Below are 25,691 nucleotides of genomic sequence, written 5' to 3' on the forward strand. Positions count from 1 at the left end.
CAGGGACAGGACTATGAAATATGCACAAGCAGATTAGAAACCAGCAGCAAAGCTTCACAATTACAACACGACTTAAAGAGCAAGTTAGAGCTAAGCTAAATTTAAAAAAATCCCTGTATGAACTCTATGTTTTGCATCCACACAGTTAATCAATGGCCATTTACTGCAAAATTCACACAGCTGGGAAAGCTAGTAACACAGGAGCATGCAACAGACCATCACTGCAAACAGTTCATACTTACTGCATTCTGGTGCAAAAGGGGACAGATTACACAAAATGCAGTCAGTTCTTAATTTGTAATAAACTGCTAAGAGTAAACACTTCTTGATCGTTATTCACAGGTGCGAATGAAAGGTTTTATCATTTAGGCCACATTTCTGATTGGTATAACACTTTGAATCAAAACACATGTCCGATCAATTCAAAAGACAAGACCATAATACCTACATACGGTGTCTGAATTGTGGTTCTGCTGGGTGAGACCTCTTTGGGATAAAAATGATTTGAGTAAAATAATGACACCATGTGACTTGCTTGAAGTCCTAAGGCTTCAGAATCTAAAGCTTCTAATTCTATAGAAATTAACCAGAGAAAATAAAATGTGCGTGACACATCCACCCAAAGAGTCAGGGGCAGAGGCAGCTGGCAGGTCACAACAAAGAGTGAACAGGTTCGGCAAGATCCAAAGCACCCCCACTTGCCCACCACTGCGACCCGCCCCTGTGCCACACGTGAATGTCTCCCCCTCAAACACACACAGGGCGGTGAGGAGGGTGTTCTGGAAATGGCCAAAGAACAAAAAGTTGACTCTCTGACCTTATCCTCTTGCTTAAAGAATAAAAACAAGAGGAGAACGGCACAATCATCAAGGCAGAAACCAGAGTATGGTGCTTCCCCACAGAAATATCTCCGCATTTGTTGCACACATACCTCACCGCCTCCAAAACACGCCGTGAAGCGCCAGGGCAATCATTACTGCTGAAAATGAAGGCAATCAAATTTCTTGTGATCTAAGTTTAAGTTGTTGACATTGTCCAAATTTGAGGGGGTGGTCAAGGAGACTTCACAAATCCTTAAAAATAACTTGTAAAAATGTATAATTGGCAGAGAATTAAGGAACAGCCTGGTAACAGTTTACATAGTTGAAACTTGTACAGGTCTAATGCAGTTCTTCATGTATACTGGCATTAAACATCCTCAGGTATTCCTTTCAAAAAAGTAGTAAAACTGCATCGCATGAACAGGAGGGCTCCAAAGCAACTTGATATTTGGAAACATTTTTGTGTTTTTAAGAACTGTGGGGGTGGCCGTCAATCCCTGTGCTGGGTGGGCATTCCGTCCCACGGGTCAGTCAGTCCCATGAATCAAAGCTTCCGAAGGAGGAAGTGGGCAGGAGCTCACTCCCATGGATGACTCAACTCCTCTCTCCCTCTAGTTAGCTACCCATGCACTGTGCATGGAATTTTTCTCCACTGCTAACCCACATTTATCCCTAAAGATTGAGCGAAAAAACTAAAACTATTGGGAACACCTTCAAACAATGACATTCAGACTTTTCCATTGTACAAGCCCCTTGAAAGAAGCTGAGGACGAACCCCATTCCCACTAGACGGCCCCAGGAAACACAGGTAGCAGCGAAGTCACAGGGCCCCACTCTGTTTTACGCTGGATTTACCAAGAGCTGGTGAAGGTGGTAATCTTCAGAAGTATATATAGTACAACAACATTTTAAACTCTGGGGCTTCTTTTAAGAATTCCAGAGTATGAGTCCACCCTTTCAACATGAAAGAAACAGAAAATCACACTCCCAGAACAGCGCATAACTAGGTTTACACTCATAAGGACTGGTTATAAACTTTCCACTGGGAATAACTTTTAAAGATGGATCAAAAATATCAGCCTGTTACTACCTTTCTATGTCCTCAGTAACAGAAGAGGCCATGATATCTGATAGTAAAGAGGCAGAAATTTAAATCTTGTCCTCCTTAGAAACGTAAACCCTGAAAGGACGATGTAAAATAAAGGAGACAGCCCTGTCACATCTGCTGTTAGGACGGTGGGACTGGAAGGATCTTGCAAGTGAATGTTATGTGTAGGAAATGGGAGAGCAGTTCAAACACAAAGACTAAGACTTATTCAAGCAAAAAGTACTATTAATTACAGGTTTAATAGATATTTCTTACAGTTCAACACTCTCATCTGAGGTCAAATTTGGGTATATCAAGTTGGGCAGGGGCTCTATATTTCACGAACAATGAAGTCTCTTGTGTAATATATAAAAGTTCATTTATATGTAAGTGATAAAACTTTGAGTGTAATATCACTGTTTTGGAGGAGCTGGGCTGTATTACTGCTTTAAAATGTGCTGTTGGTTCTGGCAAAGATTTAATGTATACTGTCCTTTATAGGCATTTATAAAATTGAATGACTGGCTAACACTGTAGAAAACTTCCCTTTAAATATAGTATAGCATTTTTCTTCTCGATACATATTCAAATAGGGTCAATTTTAAGAAAAACAACATTAGAATGCTCTTCTTAAATATTTTTAAATAGGCTTTGATTTAAGAAGTAAAAGCAAGAGTAATAATGAAAACTGGAACAGAAGGTGTTGTTTGTAACCAGAATCAATTTTCTTTTTAAAACAGTTTAGGAAATTAACCCTATAATCATGAACTGAACTTCCCAGGTTACACTGTTGTCCAACTCTCAGATGGTTTCCCTGGGAACCATCACTGCAGGTAGCCTATCACATCCCTATTGCACACCAGCCCCTTTCAGCGAGGGCCTAAGAGCCAATAAAAAAGGAATGCCTGCTTCAAAACGACTAGCACTTTGCGTGAAACCAGCTCAACTGTGTGAAGAGTGAAATATTCAGCCACTGCGGTAATTTCCCCATTAAACTACCTGTCCATTTTAATACCTATCAGACAAGTACTTAGAAAAAAGTTGAATCAATTTAGTTCACTCAACACTGCTTTGAATTTAATTTCATCATTTTAAAGAATAGCATTTGCTACTTTATAGAGGTGCTATAAATAGTTTTCACAGATCAAAGGCCCCAGTTCAGTTATAAAAACATGGGTTCAGTTAAAAGAGCATTTAGTTTGGATGTTCTTTCTACACACTTAATTGTGCAGAACGAACTGGAGTGTCTGGATTAGCATTTGCTTCCTTCACAAAACTGGACTTTTATGTTCTACCAGGGTTTATAGCTGGACTGTTCTCCTCTATGAATTTCAATTCACTTCACCTTATGTTTGGTGTCAGTATCTCACTAATCTGTTTCCCAAACTGACCTCAGATCACATGAGGCCAGCAAGGCTGAGCTATTCATTTGCTGGCACTGGAATGTTTGCAGTCAAATCATGTGTCATCATCCCATGGTTTAACGCATCAGTTTCCCTCTTCTGTTTAGAGAAGGACCAAGGTGAATGGAGGGTTTCCACCAGCTCAGCTGAAAAACGTGTTCATGGGAACGGTCAGTAGGGCCATGAGGCAGAATGAGAAAAACAATTTTTCTGGACCTTTACAGTCCAGCTTTTAAAGTGATGCCCAGGGTGTCCTAAACTGCAGAACCTTTCATTCTTGCAGACCATTTTCACTGAACAAAGGCAGAATTTTCTCTATTCTCTACCAGTTTATTCCACTCTGGGAGACAAAGATCAGACATTTTCATTTTTGCATTGAAATGGCTTCTGAGCACTCCTTCCTAAGTCATACTCTGAGCCCTCATACTTTAGCTTGTGGTATTGTAAAGCTCCTTAAATTATCTGGCTTTCCAGTGTTGAACCCTGGGGGCTCCCTGATGTTCATGTGCTCTGACTTTGCTGAGAATCCAGGAAAATGGAGGATGGCATCAGGAGTATATATGTGAATACATTACAAGAAAAAAAAACTTTCTAATTCTGTATCAAAGGGCACTTAAAAAATGCCCAACTAAATCTTTACTCTGACTTCCCCCAAACTATATAAAATAAGTAATCAAGTTTTAAAATACAAGATGTTTGGAAGATTAATCTGAGAAGATTTAGACAGGCAAATAAAGAGAATGATTAATTATAATGAAAAACAAATGTTAATTCTCTCAAGGAACTGGTAAAAAATCAAAACATGTACTTGCTAAGAGAAAGAAATTAACTTCTAGTGATTTTATGGTCATGATAAGATTTCCTATAAACATGACTGGTTGGATTTGGCCTTGACTGAAACTCCTGTTTAAAAAGAATAAAAATGTAACCTGGTTGGTTTTAGGAATGGTATATACACACAGATTAGGTTTGGGTAGGATGAATTGTCGGTGAGGCTGGACATTGTACAAGGGCATTTCGTGCAGAGGTCAAACAGCAAGAATAGCACATTGGTCTGGAATTTACAGTTCACTCTGGAGATTCCTGTTTACATGAGCAGTTGGCCTCAACTCTGCAAGCGGGAATCAGCCGGGAGCTGTGCGACACTGCTGCTGGGCCCCGCACCCAGAGAGTCTGGTTGACTGGTCTGGGGTGCAGCCTGGACACCTGAATTTTCAAAAGCCGCCTCCCCCACCTCCCAGGTGCTTCCAACGTACAGCTAAATTTGAGAACTACTGAGTACTCCTCTGAAGAAAGGAGGAAGACCATTTAGAAACAGGCATTTTTATCAACTAAAGTCCCTAGTGTCACCACAGTGAGAAAAATACTGATATAACTTGCCGAAGTCAACTGTGTTCAGGAAAATGGGCTTGGACAGAAACTTGAATTAACTGTAAGTGAAAAATATTCTTAGATTGCTAAAGGGCATTTTGCTCAGTGCCAAGTTACAGGATGTTTCCACCCAGAACATCCAGGTCCTGATCTCATTAGGTCTGAAGCAAACACACTTTTAAAAAGTAACCCCGCTTCCTGATTGGACTGTGCCCTCGGCTGGCAGCAGACCCAGCACCTTGGGCTAAGAGAGTAGGCCCTACGCAGGCACAAACACTACTGTCTTATTCACCACTGGAAGCTGGCTCCTAGTCGGCACTAAATAAACGCTTGAGAAATGACTCCCTCACGTACCCATGGGCAGAGCTGCTCATGGGGTATAACTCAGTTCCCTGAGTGCTGTGAGGGTCTCTTTTCCCACAGCTTACCGGAGCTCAGCCACAATGGAAGATGAAGCCAAGCCACTGTCCCATCACAATCCTATTTTACTATAAAAAAATTTCATGTATTATGACATGACATCAAGCACCTGCCCACTTGCTTAAGGATCAACAAGTCTGATCTTTTTTATTTCTGGCAAAATGAAAACAAAACAAAATTGGTTTCTGTGTTAGAAAGATCATTGAATATATCTTTCTTCTAAGTTTCTAGTGAGAGCTCTGCTTTTGCCCTATTCGTGGAACCATTGAAATTTAAATCAGTAGAGCACCAGGTGAGAAATCTTTTCCCTGCCAATTGCAAATAATGACTTTGACATGCTGCCCACTTGGTGACAGTAACCTGAGATCTTTCTAGAAAGAAATGTGTTTCAGCACAGTGATTTCTGAGTATATTCAAGTAATTCTGCAGGCTCACAAACCTCCCATTCTTCTCTCTCACCAAAGGACCAGAAGTGTTCCTTTGCAGACTTTGCTGAAGGGTGCCAATAGGAACAGACACTGTGCTAAAGAGCAGTGTTCTGGATGCAGCACGGGTGACAGCAGCCAGTGCACAGCTCGAGTGTACCACCCTCAGCCACTAGCACACAGATGGACTTGGGGAAGGCACCTGGGCTGGCCAGGCGCTTGCAGTGATGACAATGGTGCAGAATCAGTGGGGGCCAGAGAGTTATTACATCTGGATTTTCCCCCTTTATTTCCAGAAATTGAGGAGCCTGTGAGTTTGGGGAGAAAAGTGATGGAAAAGACCTGTGGGAGACCTTCGATTATTTTATTAGGAGGCCTGGGGTTTAAGTCTTGGGTCTGCCACTTGGTAGTCATGTCACCTTGAGGGAGTTACTTGACCTTCAGAAGCTCACTTCCTCATCTCTAAAATGGGAATCAACAGCAGCCAATTCTGCTGTGAAAATTACATCAGACAATCATACACCGAACACCCACCACAGTGCTTGTATAGGGCCAGCCCTAAATAATTATTTACTACCAGCTGTTAAGTAGAGAGAATGCACTACCACAAAAAAAATGAATGTTATAAGAAAAAGGCATTTGCTAGAAAGACCTGATTTAGCTTCAGGAAATAGTTTAATTGTTTTTTCTGTGATTCTGTGAAGCTGATAATTTGGAACATGTAAAATCTTTGGGTGGTCATTCTGGGCAGGGCCTGGTTATTTACAGGAATTCACAAATCATTGTTTGTGGGGGAGACTTAAAAACAGAGAAGCTGATCTTCTTGGCATTTTCCTGGGCCAGCCTAAAGTACCACTCCTAAGAGGCAGAACAAGTGTTCAAAAAGTCCTAAAATATCTTTTCAAAGTCAAATTTAACAAGGGTGTAAACAGGAAATTCAAATATAATATGTTTAAATATTTATTTTGTAGTAAGCATGGAGTCTTCTTAAAAAATTCGTAACGAACTTCAGCAGATATTGTTTCAACCTTTGTGGCAGAATTCCCATTGTAAGATCACAGCTGATGAGACCCAATAAAGCATCTAAGGCAGACCCTCTCTGTGTGACACCCAAAGAGATGAAGTGACCGGCTCGCTGGGTTGTGGCCAGTACTCAGCTGTCCCGGTTCTGGCTTTTTCACAGCACCATCTCGCCTCACTTTCCAAACAATCTACAAATAAATGAATGACTACAGGCATAATGTCCTTATACCTTACTGAAAGTCTCCTAGTAAGAATTTTGATTTTGCAATTTCAAAAGTCAAGTACTACTACAAGAAGTTCTGTTTAAATAGCAGTGTCTCCAAAACGCTGGCTCTTATCACGCAAAACCCATTCAAACACACATACATTTTGGTACATCCACACAGAGGTAATTCGTAGATTCAAAGTTATGTTAATTACATCAAATACTGCCTATAGAATATTTAATTTCTAACTGTTCTACATTAATGAAGATAACACAAAAAATAGAAAAAGCTTACCTCAAAAATTTCAAAGCCATAAATGTCCAAAACACCCATGACCTTCTTTCTCACTTTTGTCTGGGCCTGCAAAGTTTCAAATGGATGGGTTAAAAATTTAGGCATGAAAACTAACACTGAAAGCATGCCAAAGAACATAAACATATATTATAAGTTAATTGTGTTTTATAACTAGAATAGCTATAATTTAGGTTCTTAAAAAATGTCTGAGGTAAGATATTGGTATGGAATGTTTCAGAAATTTTAATAATAGATGACTTATTTAAAAAAAGACATCAGCATTGCTTAATGATAAAAAAAGATCACGGAATCTTGTAACAGGTAGAGTCTTTCAGAATCACCTGGCCCAATACCCTCATTTTCCTGAAGAACCATAGTAGCTGAGAGGTCAAGCAACCTTCCAGGCAGCGTGTACAACTAGTTAGCAGATGAGCCGCCACCAGGACTCGGGACGCTGAGTCTCAGAATACTGCAAAGATTTCTTACTACATTGCAAAACAAAATAGAACCCCCAACAAATTTCAATCCTATACAAGGCAAATTCTTTTCCAGGAACAATCTTTATAAGTGGTAACCAATAATCTGATTATAAAATTAAAACATCTTTTAGTTTAATGTTTATACTCCAAATACCATTTATTTCAACTGATTTATTGGGGGTCCAGTTACCTTAATGCTTTCATTGATTCGATTTACCAACCACGAAAACAACCTGCTGTAGAGGTTTTTAGCCAGAGCATCACGGGCATAATAAGCCTATTAAAAAAGAAAGAAAGAAAGAACAACTCAATATGCACAACACCACAATGCTTAACTTCAGTAAAACAGGATTTTAAGCTCTTTTATTTCAAATTTCTTCAGAGCCAGGTTTTGTTATACTCTGGATGAGCAGTCAAGCCATTAAGAGAATTAGGCAAATTGTTTATACCCAGTTACACTTTCTTGCATCTCAGGAAACTAATTCTAAATATTGCCCCCCAAAAAGAAGCTTTCTTCACAGAAACTATGCATCTCAGTGTTATGGTCAGAGAAAAGTCAGAGACAATTTAGAAGTCCAACGAAAGGGGAATAGTAAAATAATTAAATAAACACCGCTGAAAGAAAAGTGCCACAGTCATAGAACGATCATGATGAATATTGGGTAATGAAACATACTTGTTAAGTTCTGTGACACTGAAAAAATGTATAGCTAATACAATGACAACTACTTTTTTAAACCACCACACAAAGGAAATCTGAAGGAAAGACATTAAAAAGGCTTCACTCAATCTTTTGAATATTTTTTTAAGTCTTTCATAATGAGCAGGATAATAATATGTTGTGGGACAACACATTGTATAATAAAAGTAAGACCCTTTTATTTGCTTGCTTGCTTATTTATTTATTTATATATTTGAAAGCTGCTCAGAGCTGCTTGACAAAGAAGGGGTAGCAGACATATTATGTCTTTATGACCTTGACTGAGAATCCAAAGACTGGCGAACGTCAGGTTTGGCCAGGAGAACCTAACAGCCCTTCCGCGTGAGGTCCCCACAGCGTGACACCAGTGCTCCTGGGGGGCCCGTAGGACAGCCGCGGTTCCGCCGCTGTGCCTGGACACTGGCCCAGTGTGAGCATTTCGTGGTATTTTGTAGGAAGTTGGGTATTACCGTTAAAGGAAACCATTACATTTTTATTTTGTGAAGAACACAATTTATAAGGTTACATGGAAATTCTTTTTCCACATTGCCTCCTAATTGAAATGTAACAGCTTTAATAATACATTCACATCTCTGGCAACATATTGAAGCTGAGAAGATTTCCTTCATCTCACATTTCCTTGCTACTCCCAAACCTTCCTCCCTCAATCTCAGGGAGCTACTCCAGTCTAAGTTAAAAAAAAGAAAATCTACCTAGAATCTGGCAAAAATAAATAAACAAATAAATAAATAAACCCAACGGCACAAAGTTGTGTGTGTGGACGGGGGCAAGGGGAATTCCACAGCAGAAAATGTATATGAAATGCTAAAACAGAGAAAAAAGCCTACGCTTAGATGCACACCCTTTCTCCAACCCCCCTTCTAGTTTCTAATTTCTTTTTTCCTTTTTATTATTGGTATTCATTTATATTTTTTGGTCTCAAACGCTTTATTTTCTTCCCCATCACCATTTATTCCCCCTATACCTTTCTTCTACCTCCACCCACCCCCGTGTCACCCCAGCACTCACCAAGCTGTTGTCATGTCCATGAATCCTTTTTTCTTTTTGCTCAGTCCCTCCCACCAACCTCCTTCCTCCCACCCACTAGCTGTCATCCTGCTCTCTATCTATGAATCTGTCTCTATTTTGCTTGCTAGTTCAGTTTGTGCATTATATACCACATATGAGTGAAATCGTATGGTATTTGTCTTTCTCTGACTGACTTATTTCACTTAGCATAATGTTCTCCAGGTCCATCCATACTGCTTCAAAGGGTAAAATTTTCTTAAAGAAGTAATTTTAAGTACCTAGAATAGTGCCTGACACATATAAGTCTATAGATGTATTTATATTACACTTTTTAAATTTAATCTTTATTGTATTCTTTCCATTACCATTTAGTCCCTTTATACCCCCTCCCCCCAGCAATCCCCACACTGTTGTCCATGTTCATGAGTCCTTTTTCCTTTTTGCTCTGTCCCTCCCACTCCCTCCTCCCCTCACCCACCAACTATCATCCTGCTCTTCATCTATGTCTGCATCATCCTGCTCTTCATCTATGTCTGCCCCCATTTTCCTTGTTTAGTTCGTTCGATTTTTGAAGTATCCTCTTCCTCCATAACTACCTAGTGAGCCTATATAATTCTTTAAATCTTTCTCTTTTTTCCTTATAAATTTTGTTATCTTAAAACATCACGTAATATTATGTGTTTGTAAACAGGTCCTTTTTCACTGTAATATCATCCAGTTTTTTTTAGGTGGCATGCTACCTGCTTCCAACAAACCGCCACTTTGATATGCAACTGAATAGCGACAACTTATTCTGTGACCTGTTTTAATTAATCCTCTCTGCTTCCTTCAAGCAAATACTTATTCCAGAAGTCTCAAACTCAAATGCCTGCAGGGACTGCATGACAGAAATAAACAGGAAGTAGTGGGATCAGCAAGGGCTGGAGGAGGCATTCCAGGTTAAAGGTGCTCAACTTCAAAATTCAAAAAGCAAACAATAAATAAATTAATAAAAATAAAAGAAAAAACTACCCTCTAGTCAAATAAAATGCACCTGTTGAGCTGTACCTGGCCCCAGTGGCTGCCAATTTGCTACCCAGGACCTCCTGGGTCTGACTCATGCTATGTAATCTTCGTGTTAATGTCCTCCAAAGTAAGTGTGGGACTGTTAGTCTTATTTAAGAATCACTAGTAAGGTGAGTAGAAACAAGGGAACACACCAAGTGTGCTGAATCTGCATCTCAGATTCTCACCATGTATAAATAGACTGCATTTCTGCACCTGTGTGAAGCTCACTGAGGAACTCACAGGTGGAACCTACTGCAGAACTGGCCCACATCAGGAGTCGCCAGGACAATACATGGGAGGCAAGGTGGAGACACAGAGATGCATGGACACAGGACCACCCTCCAGGAGCTTCCAGGGAAGTGGAGGAGAGTAAAGCAACACAAACAAAATGACCAAAGGGCAGTGCCACAATGCAAGAGAAAAAGGCATGGAGAAAAGGGAGAACCATGGGGCCATTGTGATCAAGGAGGACTCCCTGGATGAGGTGGACCATTTGGAGATACACAGGATTGAGCAGTGACATGTGGGGTATGGGACAAGCAGGAGCAAGGGCACCAGGTAAAAATAAGTATGGCATTTAGAGAACTAGCAGGGAATCCACTGAGATAAGCTGTGTAGGGTCAGCTTACTGAGGGCCTTAGAAGTCGAGGAGAGAGCATGTGACAGCAGCTGAACGATAACTTTGTCTTCGGTTTCCATTATTTCAGTATTAATCCTCCTATCTGGGTAGAGATCTAAATGCCTTGGGGAAAATGAGGCATGAGGCAATAAAGATGATAACAGAGCCCAAGCATTGAAGCTATGAGGAAAAGTTAATAAAACAAATCACTTCTCACTGGAATCAAAACCTTCTAGGCAATAAGATCGGTAAAAACAAATACTCTGAACCCTACTTAGGTTAGGAAAAAAAACAAAACTTGAATAAGGAGCTGAATAATCAAGGATCTCAAGCCAAATTCTTTTATGCCAAAGGTTAAAGGAATGTGGAAAAGTTTTACACCGTGACGCAAGGTGACTCGAGCTTATAAAGAGGTACCTGGGCCTTGTTTCTATAAAGAATGATTCAAAACCAAGAGTAAAACACACAACAAAAACAGATAAAAATACATCCGTATATATTTCATATATGAATATCCCTAAAGGGCTTTTTAAAATACAAGTTTTTTTTTAAATCACATTTCTATATAACAACACCCACTCTGGCTACTAAAATGTCTAAACTCAGCATGATCCTCAATACAATGGCTCTTGAAATGTGGTCCCAGGGCCAGCAGTGTAGCATCACCTCTAACCTGTTAGAAATGCAAATTCTTCTGTCCTACCCAGACCTACTGAATCCAGCACTCTGTCCTACCCCACACTTACCAAATCAAACACTCTGGAGACACGGTCCAACCCCTCACTTACCGAATCAAACACTTTGGGGACACGGTCCGCCAACAGTGTTAACCAACCCTCCCCATGACTCTGATGCACGCTCACGTTTGAGAACTACTGCTATAGATTCTCCACTCTCTGACTCCAAGCTTAACCTTTCCAGCCGTCTTGCTTTGAATTCTTTTCAAGCACCTAAAGCTATAGCCAAGCTTGATCAATTTCCTGATACGTACCCCAAACCTGGCTTTTCTCATGGTTTTCCTTTTGGAACGTCCTTTTGTTCCTTGTCTATACATCTCTCTCAATCCTTCGCGACTGGCTCAGACACCATCTCCACGAAGTCTCTCTAGAAGTCTTCCTAAATCCCTTATCTCCTCACCTATGGTCTATACGAGAACTTGTGCTGAGCAGGCTCTCAACACATTTTTCTTAAGTCAGTCACCATCTGACGCTGAATTAGTAAGGTTGAGTTGGACAGACATGATAGCAGAAGCAATAATTTAGGAAAGACACAACAGTTATAGTAAAAAAGTAGGAAAAGGTTGTTACAAATCAAACACACACTTGTAATTTATATAGTATTTTCCATTGCCAAACAGCTCACCTAAAATAATAAACACTGAAAGAACATGAAAGACATGTAGGCATTCTTGTTCAGTAGAAAAGACTAGTCCAGGGCAGCAGAGAGAAAGACCAAATCCACTCTATTGTCTTACAGATGCTTAAGGCCCTGTACGAGGAGAGAAGAATACAGTCCACAAAGCAGGCCTGAGTGGGAAAAGCCTCAATCAGTCATTTAATTCTAACCTAGATCAGCGCTGACTGGTGGGAAATGTCTTAGCCACAGAACAGTTCACACTGAGAGGGGCTCCAGAAGCTGCCTAGATATATGTGAATGCATCCATTCATCCATTCATTTAATTGTAACCAAAGGAGAGAAGCAGTAAGAAACTTAGATTTGCATCTTCGAAAGACTTCATTGGCCCCACTATGGCACAATAAGGCAAGCAGGGAAGCCAATTTGGTCGCTTGAGGATGAGCTGGCTTCTCCCACTGTCTTCTCTAAATCAATAATGGCAATTCGTTTCCTAGTTGCTTGGGCCAAAAGGGTTGGGAGTCATCCTTGACTCTTGTTGTCATCTCATACCACATAGCAAGTCACCAGCCAATTTTACTGGCTCTGCCTCCAGAATATATCCAGATGTGACCACTTCTCACTATACTGCTAACACCTGGCTCAAGCCACCTTCATCTCTGGGTTGGCACACAACACCTCACAGCACCTCAGTACTATGAATTTAATGTTTGTGTGTCCCCGCCCCCAAATCCACACATTAAAGCCCTAATCCCCAGTGTGATGGTAACTTGAGGTAGGGCCCTCAGGAAGCAGTCTTAGATGCAGTCACAAGAGTGAAGCTCCTGTGACAGCACTGGTGCCCTTAAGGGATGAGACACCACAGTGCGCACCAGCTCAAGCTCATTCATTCATTCTCTCTCTGCCACATTAGAAAGATACAGCAAGAAGGTAGCCATCTCTAAACCAGGAAGACAGCCCTTACCAGGAACCCAACCATGCTGGCACCCTGATCTCAAAACATCTAGCCTCCAGAACTGTGAAAAATAAATGTTTTCTGTTTAAGCCATCCGATCTGTGATGTACTGTTGCAGCAGCCCGAGCTGACTCAGATACCCTGCTCTTACTCCTCCTTCCCCTCCCCTCCACTCTCCACGCTGCAGCCAGAATGACCCTTGAGACTACTAGGCAGATCATGCCACTCATGCTCAAAACTCCCTAGTCCCTTCCTACCTCTACCTCATTCCGCCCCAACGTCCCCACCCCAGCACTGCAACTCTCCCTTACTCTGCTCTGCTTGTTCCCTTTGTGTGCTGCACGCACAACCGGCTGACTCACTACACAAACTTATGTTCTGGGTATATTGCTTATCACCTGGCTCTTCCTGCCAAAATGTTAAGCTCCATGAGGGCAGGGATCTCTATTTGTTCAGTTTCCTGTCATGCACCCAGTGCCTAGAATGATGCCTGGGATATAGTTTGTCAGTTAAGGTAACAGCCTGCAAGATAAAATTTGTTTCCACTTATATAAAACTATCAAAAACTTTTAAAACTCACTTCTGGATGCTCTGTTTCACCCACCTGAGCCACGTTCAGTGTAGTCGAAACTTTCTCCTGCTTAGCCTCAACTGTTCGGAAACTGAATGCTCGCTCTAGAACGGACTGATCGATGCCGGTCAACTCACAGATTTCCTTTAACTCTGGTGGGAAGAATGGACACAAAAAGTCACTGTGTTTGTGCTGCTAACGATCATTTTCAAGGCTTAGGGTGTTCTTTCTGAATCACATTTAACCCAAACAGTATAAAATGTATAAAATCAAGACTTAAAACTTAGTTGTAACTGTTTCTGCTCACTGTCTCTAGAAAGCTTTTTTCAACCAACTGAAAGCAAGTTTTACTTTCTAGATTAAAGCTGAGCAGCAATTCAAAAAAGTGTGCTAAACAAAGCTGATTCTCCACTGACTTACCATTTTTATCTTTGATTTTGCTTTCATCTAAACCATTCACTCGAGATTCCGGCTTGAACTCGATGTTCCCCAGTTTCAACACCGCGGCTACCACCTCCAAGACTGACTCGGCCTCGTGATCCATGAAACCCACAATCTGCATGGCATTCTGGGGGGAGAAATATCTGATTTCTTTGTTGTTCTTTATTATTGTTGAAACAACAAATCGGCAAAGTGTCCCAGAATAAACTGATCCAACACCCATGTGGGGCTTTATCTTGTTCAAGCTGTGGTTCTGGGAGCCCTTGGGTCCCCTTGGGAGCCCTTCATGGGCTGTGGCAAAGGTGGGGAGGGGTGTAAAGAGGAAGAGCTGAGAACTGAGCCTTGGGTTCCCAGCCCCAGTTTGTGTGTGTACAGATAAAAAGATACCTGTATTTGTACTGGGGTTCTACTGCTAGGAATAAAAACAAACAAAAAGCTTTCATAACCCTCTACAAAAAAGCCTCCTCACGTAGTTTACATATGAGAAAAACTGTGGTTTGCAAAGGTGAAGTTTGCAAACCTGATCCAAGGAACTATGGGGTAACAAGGAACATCATTCACTCACAAATTTTTGAGTGCCAATGATTTGCCACGCAAAGTACTTACAGAGCTGGTCTAGAAGCCAAGTCTCAGAACTGCATCCAGGAAGCAACAAACCTCCCATATGAGGCTGTTCATACCGTTTTTAAAAAATGACATACTCCAAGAAATGCTTTCTTTTTGAGAACAGCTCAATTTATTTGTCTGTTTATAACTAGGCAACCCAGAATTTCAAACATATGCAAAAGTAGAGACAGCAGAAAAAGAATCTCAAGTCATTTTTCACTCACCCTCCAAGATGAACTGATGCCAACCTTGTTTCATCTACAGTCTGACCTCCTCCCCCTCCCCCCACCACCTCAGCTATCTCGTCGGGAAGTATCAGTTACCATATCATGCCCTAACAGGAGTAATTCTCAAAGTGCCACATAAACATAAAACACACAACAGAAAATAAAATAATTTTTCTAAATGTGAATTGTTCTGGTGTATTCACAATTTTTCAAAAACTGTATAAAAACATAACTTTCTGTCTCAAAAACAGTTTTGACTTAACATGATGGTAGCACATGTTAAGTCAAATTTTCACACTGGAAAATCAACTATTCAGAACTTCAGTACAACTTTAAAAGTCAAGCTCCAAAATAATATAAGAAAGTTCCCTTTTATAAACAGTTAAATTGTATGCTTCATTAAAGCATGGCCTTCACAAAACGGTATGATTTTGGAGCTAGTAAAAAGATCAAACTAATAAAAATACAATAACTTCTATAATTCTAAAACTTTAGGGAGCATGAGTTACATATTGAAGAAAACTCACATTTGCTACCAATTCCAAATGAACAATAAAGTGCTACCCATTTTAAAGCATAGTAAAAAGGTTACATCTTACCCTAACAGTTCTGAAATTTGCTGCATCATCCACTCCATTAACTCTGGCAGAGTCCAGACTCAAGTAGTTATACCTGCTGAAGTCCCGCTCGAGCTTAAGCTTATCTGTTAAATCACACACACAAATTGGTATGTTACTTCAATAACTCTAATCGTCTTTAATATCTCATTTCTTTATCCCTTCAGATAAAATGACTTTCACACTGTGTATTAAATCAACAGAATGAAAACTGATGTTCAAATACCAATAATAGCATTTAAAAAAATCATTTCTATCACTGCAGTTCATATTTCAACCCCTGCTTTTTTACATTTATCCTTAATGGGTGGGACCCTTTCCATATTCTTACGGAATATCTTCAATGTACTATTTGATTATAACACAATGTCTGCCTAGTGATTCTGCCAACACTGCACATTTGGGTTCTTGCCAGTTTATTGCAACAAATATAGGGCAATGACAAATGTCTTCATACAAAATACTTTCTTTTCAATTACTCCATTGGGAAATGGTCCCCAGAGGGGTGTGTCTCAGCAGTTGGGCTCTGACCATTTTACAGCTTACTCTGGGTTCCTAATTAGTCCCAAGGGAGACAATCTCCCTCAGAAGTGACACCCACAAGCTCTAGGTAGTAGTCAGTGCCTGACAACTTGGCCACTTTTATACTTTCTAATAATTTCCCCTAATGGATACATAGTGAATACTTGAGAGTTGTTTCAACGTCCCTTGTTGATTATCAGTGAGGGGCATTTTTCCCCCCGGTGTTGTCAACTTGCCAAAGCTCTTCTTGTCTGGACTTTTCGTTTAAAGCTTTTCACTACTTGGCTGTTGCTATTGGATTCTATATTTATGCACTTATATTAATTCTCTAAAATATCCAAAGGTGGTATTTTTAACTCCAGTACCAATTGCAAATGTCTTCTCACTATTTTTAAATCTTCAATGAACAATTTTTTAAAATAACTGAATGCATTTACTGCTCCCTGCTAATTTCCTCTCCCCAAGTGGAATAATTATATTCTTCCATTTTTTTTTACTTTATCCTTAGCCCCTCACCCAATACATAGCTCTTTCAGTAAACTGTATGAGACAGAGGGTGCAGTGTCTGGGGAAGTACGGGGACATGAATCAAACAAATGCTGGGTTATAATCAAACCAATTATACTGTGTTCTTCACTTCAGCCAGAGTCAGGGGAAATTTTAAGAAGAAAGGGGAAAAGCATATGGGACACTTTTAAAAAGAATGCTGTGACAGTTAAAAATTAATGCACGGAGACAGGGACTTACTGAGAAGCTCTTCAGAGGCACCCGAGAGCAGCTGATAGAACACATGGAAGTTTCTTTCACCCCTTGGCTGCTTAACAACTCGAGATTTCTCTAAAAGATCTAAAGAGGAAAAGAATCAAATCATAGTGCAGTATTAATTTTACTCTTAAATCCACTGGGCCTCTCATTTCCCCCTTTCACTTTTTTTTTCTGGTTTATATTAATGAAGTAGTAATAGGAGCCACATTTTCAGCTCTACCTTCAGGAAGAAGCTCGGCTCTAACTAAAATCACCAAATTACACAAACCAAGGTCTTTTTAAACAACAGTGAGCAAAATAAGTTCAACACTACATTCAACACCTGATTAAATACAATATAGTTTCATACTGATAGTCTCTTAACTTTATATAATTTCTGATGACATTAAATTCTTCAAAATGTAGCATTACAAACCAAATCAAGCAATGAAAGGTAGCTTTACAAATCCACTTGGTAATTATGATAATAAATAAGTTAATATTTTTGAGAACTTACTGTGTGCTTTATAGACTTAGCTCACTGAATCCTCCTCATCCTCTCAGAAGGTATTATTTAACAGGCGAAAAATGTGGGGTGCAGGAATTTAAATGAAATCAGAAACCAGGCCATGTGCCTTAAATGCAGCCCCATCTTCTTTCCCCATGTCCTGCTACCTGGGCTAAGTGAAGCAGATTGTCTTGGTATCTTGAAGTCTTAGAGAATAAGAGTGGTTCCCATTTCATGGAACTCGGTGTTATTTGACAGTATACGCTCATTGATTTCAGATCATTTTTCATCCCATAAATTTGAAAGTTTTCAAATTTTCACCCAGAAAGGGAGAGAGGGGAAAGTAAGGAGAGTTAAGGGGAGGGAAAGGTCGGAACAGAAAAACGAGAGAAGAATCAGAGAAAGAAAAAGAAGAAAGAAAGAAAGCCCAGCCGACCAGAAAGGGGCCATGGTGGCAGTCGGCACCTAGGAGATAGCAGAGTGCAATAGCAGAGCATATTCCTGCCCGGAGTCCTGCTTTTCACTGACCAGTGACATAAAAGCCAGTCTGGATTCTCCGGCAAAGGCCGAATTTAGCTATAAAATTCTGAATTGGTGATCCCATTACTCAGGACTGATTTTAGAGAACAAACACATTGGATTTCCAGTCAGACTCAAATCTGAACATTATCCAAAAAAATACATCCGGGAGAAGAGACGTGCAGTTTCTCCGGAAATGGTCACTGAACTTCTCAGTTTGCATTTCTGGAATCCACGCCAGCATCTGATGGGAGCCCAGGCAGAGTTCAAGTACAGATGTGATGAACTCAAAGTCCTAGGGACTCCAAACACATGGGGTCATTTGTAAGAATGGAGACAGGTTGCAAGGAAACATAAAATTAAATGGACTGAAAGAGAAATAAAGTATGTAGATACAAGAATTATTAGGAACAGGATGCTATGGAGTTTTTTAATTTTCATCTCCAGTTCTCATTTGCCCTGGATGATTGCCAATGCCCCCAAATACTAATGACTTCCTATTTAGCAAAAAGAAAGAAAACAGAAATTGAAAGCACATGTGAGACAAAATTTAGAAAAGCAAGATTATGTAATATTCATCTGCTTAAGGACTGGCTATTTCAATTAACTAGCAGGTAAATACTGACATGCAGAACCGACAACAGAATAAGCAGGTAAGGATAAAAGTGCAGTTGGATTTTACTTATCACGTGGCCCAGAGCACACGGGGTCCTAACAGCACGAGCAGAGTTTTACAAGAGAGAACCCACAGGTGTGGGCAGATTCTTCACTGAAAAGCCAATCCTTATAGGAAAGTCCTCAAGCCTAGAAGAAAGTAACTCGATTACATGAAAAATATAAACAAATGCTACAGTTTACTTCACCCATTCATGAACAAATTCCTTCAATCAACTCACTTACTGCTCACCCACTATGTGCCAGGAACTCTTTGGAAACGAGCCCAGGGCTGCCACAAACATGAAGACCTTCTTCCTCTTGGCCTGCAAGACTCCCACATGCTACTTACTGCTCCTGCCTCCCAAACCAGTCGCAGCAGTTCTCTCCAAGGTGGGATGCCAAGGCCTCAGGAGAGAGCTCAAGGGGCATGGGGAGGGCAGAGTGACCAGGTAGCCTTCACCCGTCAGAGTCCACAAACCCCAGGTTCTTCCCAGGATGCTAAGAACCCTACCAGGCCTCAGAAGGATTAGCCCACCTAACAGTGACACCCTAATAATAATAACAAACAATCACTTGATGCCACTTATCCAATCACATTCCAACAAGTCAACTGTGGCACTTCAAGACACAAACTAGTACCTTCGAAGCACATGATGGGGCCACACTGCACAGTACCACCACCCTGGCCAACCTGATGTTTGGCACTTTTTGAACAAATACTCGTAGGCAATGGAGAGTATGGTAATGGCAATGGCTTTAAGATTCAGCAGATAAAAGCCACCAAGTTAAAGAATGATATGCCCTTGTGCAGAGTGTGGAAAGGAATATTGGCCAATGTACTTCTTGAACCACTCACACTGACATGATCAGTGATTATTATCACATTCAAATATGAAACACATTGCAATGTGTGCTTAAAAGGAAGGGTGCAAAGGGGAAGTAGGAAGGGAACTTTCACTGACCTTTCTCTGTGCATTTGATGCTTTTCATTTGTTATCACACTCGACCCTGAACACCTCCTCTGAAGTTGGTTTTATAACCCCTATCTTACAGATGAGAAAATGAGGCTCAACGTCCCATTGTTACTAAGCGATAGAGCCAGAAGTCGACACTTTAGGTGGCTAAGGTATTATGCTTATTATGCTCCTTATAATTCTCCAACAAAAGGAATAAAAACTCCATAAATATGTGAAAATATGTGAAAATGTGTACTCTACATAAACAATGTAATTTCATCTAAGCAACTCAATCATACAATCAAAGCAGTTGAAGGTTTTAGCATCTAAAATGCTTATTCTACTCCAGACCCTCTATCTTCATGATTTTTCTCAAAACTTACAAGCTTCTAGGTAGAAAAGCAATCAGGGAAAATGTCTGCCCAAAACTAATTCACCGATGCTTAAAACCATTCCCTACTCTACTTTTCTTTTTTTAAGTACAGGCACCAACATAATCTAAGAACATGAAGCCATGTCAAATAATTACTCAAAGTACAAAGCATAAATTCAATTTCACTATAAAGGAATCAAGCCAAAAACAAAGGAATTAAGTCCAACCAAAACACTGGCACAGCCTTCTCTTTTGCTTTAAATACTTCTGCCACCACAGATGGGGCCTGTGCTCAGTCTCATACAGAGCAAGACACGCCAAACATCTAGCAGAGGAAGGAGTATGAAGGTCTTCATGTGTAGTTGTCCCTCCGTATCTGTGGGGTATTGGTTTCAGGACCCCACAGATACCCCAATCCTGAGGCTCACATCCCTAATATATCAGTGGGATACAAAGCATGTAGTCAGTCTCATATATCAGCGAATGCCCAACTTTGAAATGAAAATACTGTTTTCGATCCTTGGTTGGTTAGTTTCGTGGATGCAGAATCGGCAGATACAGTGGGTTGTATTCCAATGCAGCCATATTCTCCTCTTAAGATATATGTTTAAATTAAATTTGAAATAAATTTAAGTTTTAAGGGAAGAGGTAAAGCTATTAAGCCATTCTAAAGAGGGAAAATGAGTGGGTGGAGACAGAAAATGTCTGGGATTAGAACTCCCCCACCTACCGCACCAAGCTGCTGCCATCTGACTATGTATTCACAGAGCCAGGCCATCTTAGGGGTTTTCTTAGTTTTGACTAAGTACCAGCTAGTCCACAACATACTCAAGATATGAAAAAAGTCAAATGTGCATGTCTGCACCTGCCGAGATGGGAGTCTTTTAACAGGCAAAGGAATACAAGGACAAGTAGGGGTTTGGAAGGAAAAAAAAGAGAAAACACATTAGTGTGGAATATAACAGTAAAGAATTAGATAGTGTGGTCAAAGTTTCTTTATTATAGTAAAATCTTCCTTTTTGAAAAAAAGAAATGGTCCAAGTTCTTGATTAAGACTTTAGAAAGATCTATCTTGTATGTGGAACCTAACGAATAAAATGGAACAGAGGCATGGATACATAGAACAGGCTGACAGATCTCAGAGAGGAGGGCGGTGGGGGCACTGGATGAAAAAAGGGGAGGGATCAGCCAAAGAATCACATGCAGAACCCACGGACACAGACACCAGTGTGGTGATGGCCAAAGGGAAGTTGGGGCGGGGGCAGGGGCTGAGTAGAGGTAAGCAAAGGGAGGTAAAATGGGGGACATCTATAATAGTGTCAACAATTTTTTTAAAACCTTACCCTTAATCTTTCTATAGTTTAAATTACTTGATGTAGACTTAAAAATCTACAGTTATTCTTATTCCTAATTATGACCGTGAGAAAGAGAAAAATTTCAAATAGGCAAATGCTCCATAGAATATACCTTGAGATAAAAGTGATTTAATCATCATTATTGTGGTACAATAATAGAGTTGATGTATCTTGACATCACTGATATTTATTATAAATAAAAAGTAATCCACCTAGCAAAAAAAAAAAAGGGCTTAAGGAAGAATCGGCTTGGTCTTTGTTTTGCCAGTAAGACCAGAGTGACAATGAGCGCCACGACAGGAACTGACCGACCCCCGGGCTCCCTGGGCTCCTCTGCAATTACTCCAAGACAGACACGATGGAATATAGTGTTTGAGTGGCATTTAGGCTCCTCCAGTCAGTCCACTCATGCCCCTTCGTCAAGGCAAAATGATACATTTAGCAATGATCTTGGGCCTACCACCTAGGTAACTACAATTTATCTCCCTTTGTCTCTGCCGGTCTTAGATAACCACCCCTAAAGAAAAAGTGTCAAATAACCAGTGAGTTTACTGGGCATAACTGGTGGTAGTTTCAGTGGAGAACTCTCTCTAGGAATTTATGCTTGCTTACATTTTGGGATAGATATTCTAAAACGAACTCATACTTTTCTGGAAATAGGCAACATAGCCCTCAAGATTGACAATTAAGAAGTTGCGCTATTGACAGATTATCAAGTAAAAGAGATGGGGGCAAGTGTCTTCCTGCAAATCATTCACTGTGCACGTGTATCACAGTGAAAGGGCGCAGATGTGCATGCTCACCACAGGGCTCCCTCGCAGCCCAGCTCTCAGGCAGAGCCCCATCTACCCGCAGGTCACTGCTGCTGAGCGACGTAAAGCAGCTGCAATCCATGACATTACGATCTTCCCCTCCCTCCACCTCCACTGCAGTACTTATTGTGGTGATGGTTTAGCAACACACACAAATACTGAAGCATCATTATGCTGTATACCTGAAACTAATACAGTGTTGCATGTCAATTATACCTCAATAAAGGTGTTTTGTTTGGTTGGTTTTTTTACATTGGGACAACTATAATAGAACAATAAAAAATAAAAATTAAAAAATACTTTTTAAAAAGTTTATTTAAAAAAAATAAAATATTTTAATCCAGATCAAATTACCCAATAAAGCAGAAGCCTTATTTCTCAATAAATTTTTCTGTGTCATAGTTGTACTAATTGTATACTATGTCATTCTGTGATCATTAATTGATTCAAAAAATATATATTAAGTGCCAGACACTAGTTTTGTTGCTGTCATTCAACAATGAACCAAAAAAAAGTCTCTGTTCTTATAAGGCATATATTTGGCTAGGGGCTAGAAACAATAAACAAATAAGAATATAACAATACTAAAAAAGCAAATATTTACTGAATGCTTACTATGTACCACGCACTGTTACAAGTGCTTTAGATGTTAACAAATAATTTACACCCCAACACAACCTTATGAGATCTACTATTATTATCCCATTTCAAAGATGACAAATGCAGCCACAGAGAATTAAGTAACTTGCCGTCTTTTTGGTTAGACGTTGGAAACCACATGAAAAACCAGTAAGAGCTATATAAGTACACTCACAGATATGCCCCCAATAATGATTCAGAAAAAAATGGGTCTGCCAATATTTAACCAAGTCCATCTTCATCTCCAGCATTTACTGAGCATCTGCTGCATGCCAGGTATTCCATTAGGCTCTTGGTATACCACCGCCAACAAGACAACCGTATGCCCTGTCCTTACAGCTTGTGCAGGTACGAGCACACCTGAAATCATGAGCCTTTTCACAGCATATGCAGTGCTCTGTGCTATTCTTCTTTTAGCAGATAAAAGCCCTTGAGACTTGTACCACATTTTCTGCTGTCTAAATTGCCCTCAAGTGGCACAGCTATAAAAAAGTGCCTGTGACTATTAATAAAAACAGCGGGTTTCCACGAGTTCCTAGTGTATAACACTAGATCCAAAATACCCACACACAAATGTATGAATTTTATGAGACCAACAAGCAATAACAGAGTAGGAGAAACATTATCTCACATCAGCCAAACGTCTGGATGTGCTTTCCATATTTTATCTTCTCAAATAAAGCAAATGTTTGCCATTTTCTATTTTTTAAACATCTCTCTCGTGATGATACTACCCTCGGAAATATTATTAGCTTCCAAGTGAGCTCAAGACAAGTTTTACAGCACCCCTGTTTTAGAAACAGAGCAACTTATTGGGCTTTCTTTTCTACTTTCTGGTTACAAAACTGGTTTGAGTGATCTTGTGACTTTTTCAGTGTAATAATTACAGCCAACAATCTGTACTTTACTAGGTAGCTGCTGGAAAAAGGAGGCAAATATACTTCTACAAAATGGCAAATCTTGACTTCTTTTCAATGTTAGAAGCTATGGTTGAAGAGAGCAAGAGTGGGCTTCCCCACTGCTTTACACCCCCTCCCTTAAGCCAGCAGGCAGAACTGCCAGTGACCACCTCTGAGTCAGTCCTCTGTCTGTGCAGAGTGAAATGTCCTGCTCTCTCCACTAACGTGTTGCCTTCTCTCCAAAGCAAAGGACACTCTAAAATACCAGGATGTTCCCACTACCACAAATTTCAGTATAATTTCACTGGGGGAACAAATAGTAACAAACATCAAATGAAATCCACTCAAGATAATACAGTAATCTTAACTGGAATAGAACCGAGTGTTTAATATTTATTCTCCATGGATACTGCAAGAATCAGAGGGCAGGAAGGCATTTCTGTTTGGAGCTGAAACTTCAGAATGGAAAATCCACATTATTTTCTAATACTCATAATAAAGTAATCCTTAAATATTTTCCTAGAGTCTTCAAAAGTAATATCGAATCAATCATTTCAGAATGTTTAGACAGAAGTTCTTTAGTGAAAGCAGCAAACTTACCCTCATTTCAAAAAATGGCATGTTACTAAATTAATAACTAGAGTCAATTCGTGCTGTACAAATTAAATGCTCAAAATTTATGAACATCTTTCAGAATAAAATGTAATCATGCCTTCCACTGGTGGCCGTAAAACTGGGGCCGCCCTCTCCCTGCACAGCTCTTCACGGTCCCACACCCAGACTGTGACGCGAGCGCACCTACGAGCCCGGCAAGGTGAGAATCATTTGACTTTGGCACCGTGTGTGGCCTGCAAAAGTACTTTTGTTCCCTACTTGGCACAGAAAACCATTTAACCTAAGTAGCACTATCCTAGCCAATGTCATTTCACATTACAACTTACTATTCAAGATGTTTCATTCGTAACTGTCCATTTTTGCAAATATGGATAATCCCATTTCATGGCACATGAATTACGTAGTCAGGCAAACCAAAATGGAAAATTAAACTATTTAAAAACTACAAAATGGTAGAAGTGGGAAGAACCATAGAATTCATTTCATTCAATCCCATTGATTCAAACATGTAGAAACTTGAGCCCTATGAATAGTAATTTAATTATTTTTAATCAGCTGCATAGTTTGCGGAAATTACTTAAAACACTAACTTTCGAGTGACATTCCTCTGGTGCTAGAGCTCATCAGGAAGATTTCAGGGGTCACTTCAGGGTTTAGGGGGTTCCCACAACCCATCTCCGGTTCAACCAGATCAGATCTCGTTTCACCTGTTTCACATGTGGGGTTTGGCGTAAAAGTTCATTTGAAGAAGGAATGCATGCCACAGCTCTAATAAATCTAATGAGCATTGCTTTGGATGCCTGAGTCAATAGGTCATATTTTCCCCAGTCTATGTTCATCCTAGCAATTCCAATAGCACCATAGGATGGTGAGGAGACAGGGACCGTGGGAGGTTCAACAGTGTGGCCCTAAAAAAAACAGAGTTCAGGAGGACAACAGGCCATGGCTCCAATAGGAGGTACCCAAACTCCGAGTCACCATCTTAAATTTTTCAGACTTACCAACTACAAAGTCAACGTGAGCCGCAGCTACTCCGCACTGATGGCACGGCCAGCCGTGTCTACAACAGACACTAACCATTACAGCCACTTTACACAACTCTGGACCTGGGGCTGTTAAGCAAATCTTAGCTGACATTGTTTTTTCACCTTTGGCAGAATGTTTCACTTCTACAGTCACAGATCATGGCTAAAGGAGGCTAATGAATTTGTATTTCTACCTAATGGGTCTGTCACATTTCAATGATTCACATAAATGGGAAGCCAAAAATGTCTCATGATAAAACCTGAAGTACAGGCCCACTCATTATGTTAGGTAAATGCTACCCAAACAATTTATTAAATGAAAATCAGCTATTTAAATTACGTTTTAAATCATAAAATAATTTTGTTGGAGAAA

The 25,691-nt window shown here is 40.2% G+C and overlaps 1 protein-coding gene across 10 annotated transcripts in view; it reads right to left on the reverse strand.

Annotated features, from left to right (window-relative positions):
* Positions 1-25,691, reverse strand: part of MYO1B (myosin IB) — a 163,944-nt gene that overhangs the window by 39,525 nt on the left and 98,728 nt on the right. For 6 of the 10 annotated variants that reach the window (XM_036023159.1, XM_036023155.1, XM_036023156.1 and 3 more), the window contains exons 8-14: positions 16,964-17,062; positions 15,677-15,780; positions 14,224-14,371; positions 13,837-13,955; positions 7,720-7,806; positions 7,051-7,116; positions 243-248 (exon numbers count right to left, since the gene is read on the reverse strand). In XM_036023159.1, the coding sequence (XP_035879052.1) occupies positions 243-248; positions 7,051-7,116; positions 7,720-7,806; positions 13,837-13,955; positions 14,224-14,371; positions 15,677-15,780; positions 16,964-17,062 (629 nt within the window). The remainder of the gene's footprint in view (positions 1-242; positions 249-7,050; positions 7,117-7,719; positions 7,807-13,836; positions 13,956-14,223; positions 14,372-15,676; positions 15,781-16,963; positions 17,063-25,691) is intronic. The other 4 variants (XM_036023160.1, XM_036023157.1, XM_036023158.1 and 1 more) reach the window with 1 other exon arrangement.

This window comes from Phyllostomus discolor, chromosome 4 (assembly GCF_004126475.2).
Source record: "Phyllostomus discolor isolate MPI-MPIP mPhyDis1 chromosome 4, mPhyDis1.pri.v3, whole genome shotgun sequence".
Lineage (NCBI taxonomy): Eukaryota > Metazoa > Chordata > Mammalia > Chiroptera > Phyllostomidae > Phyllostomus > Phyllostomus discolor.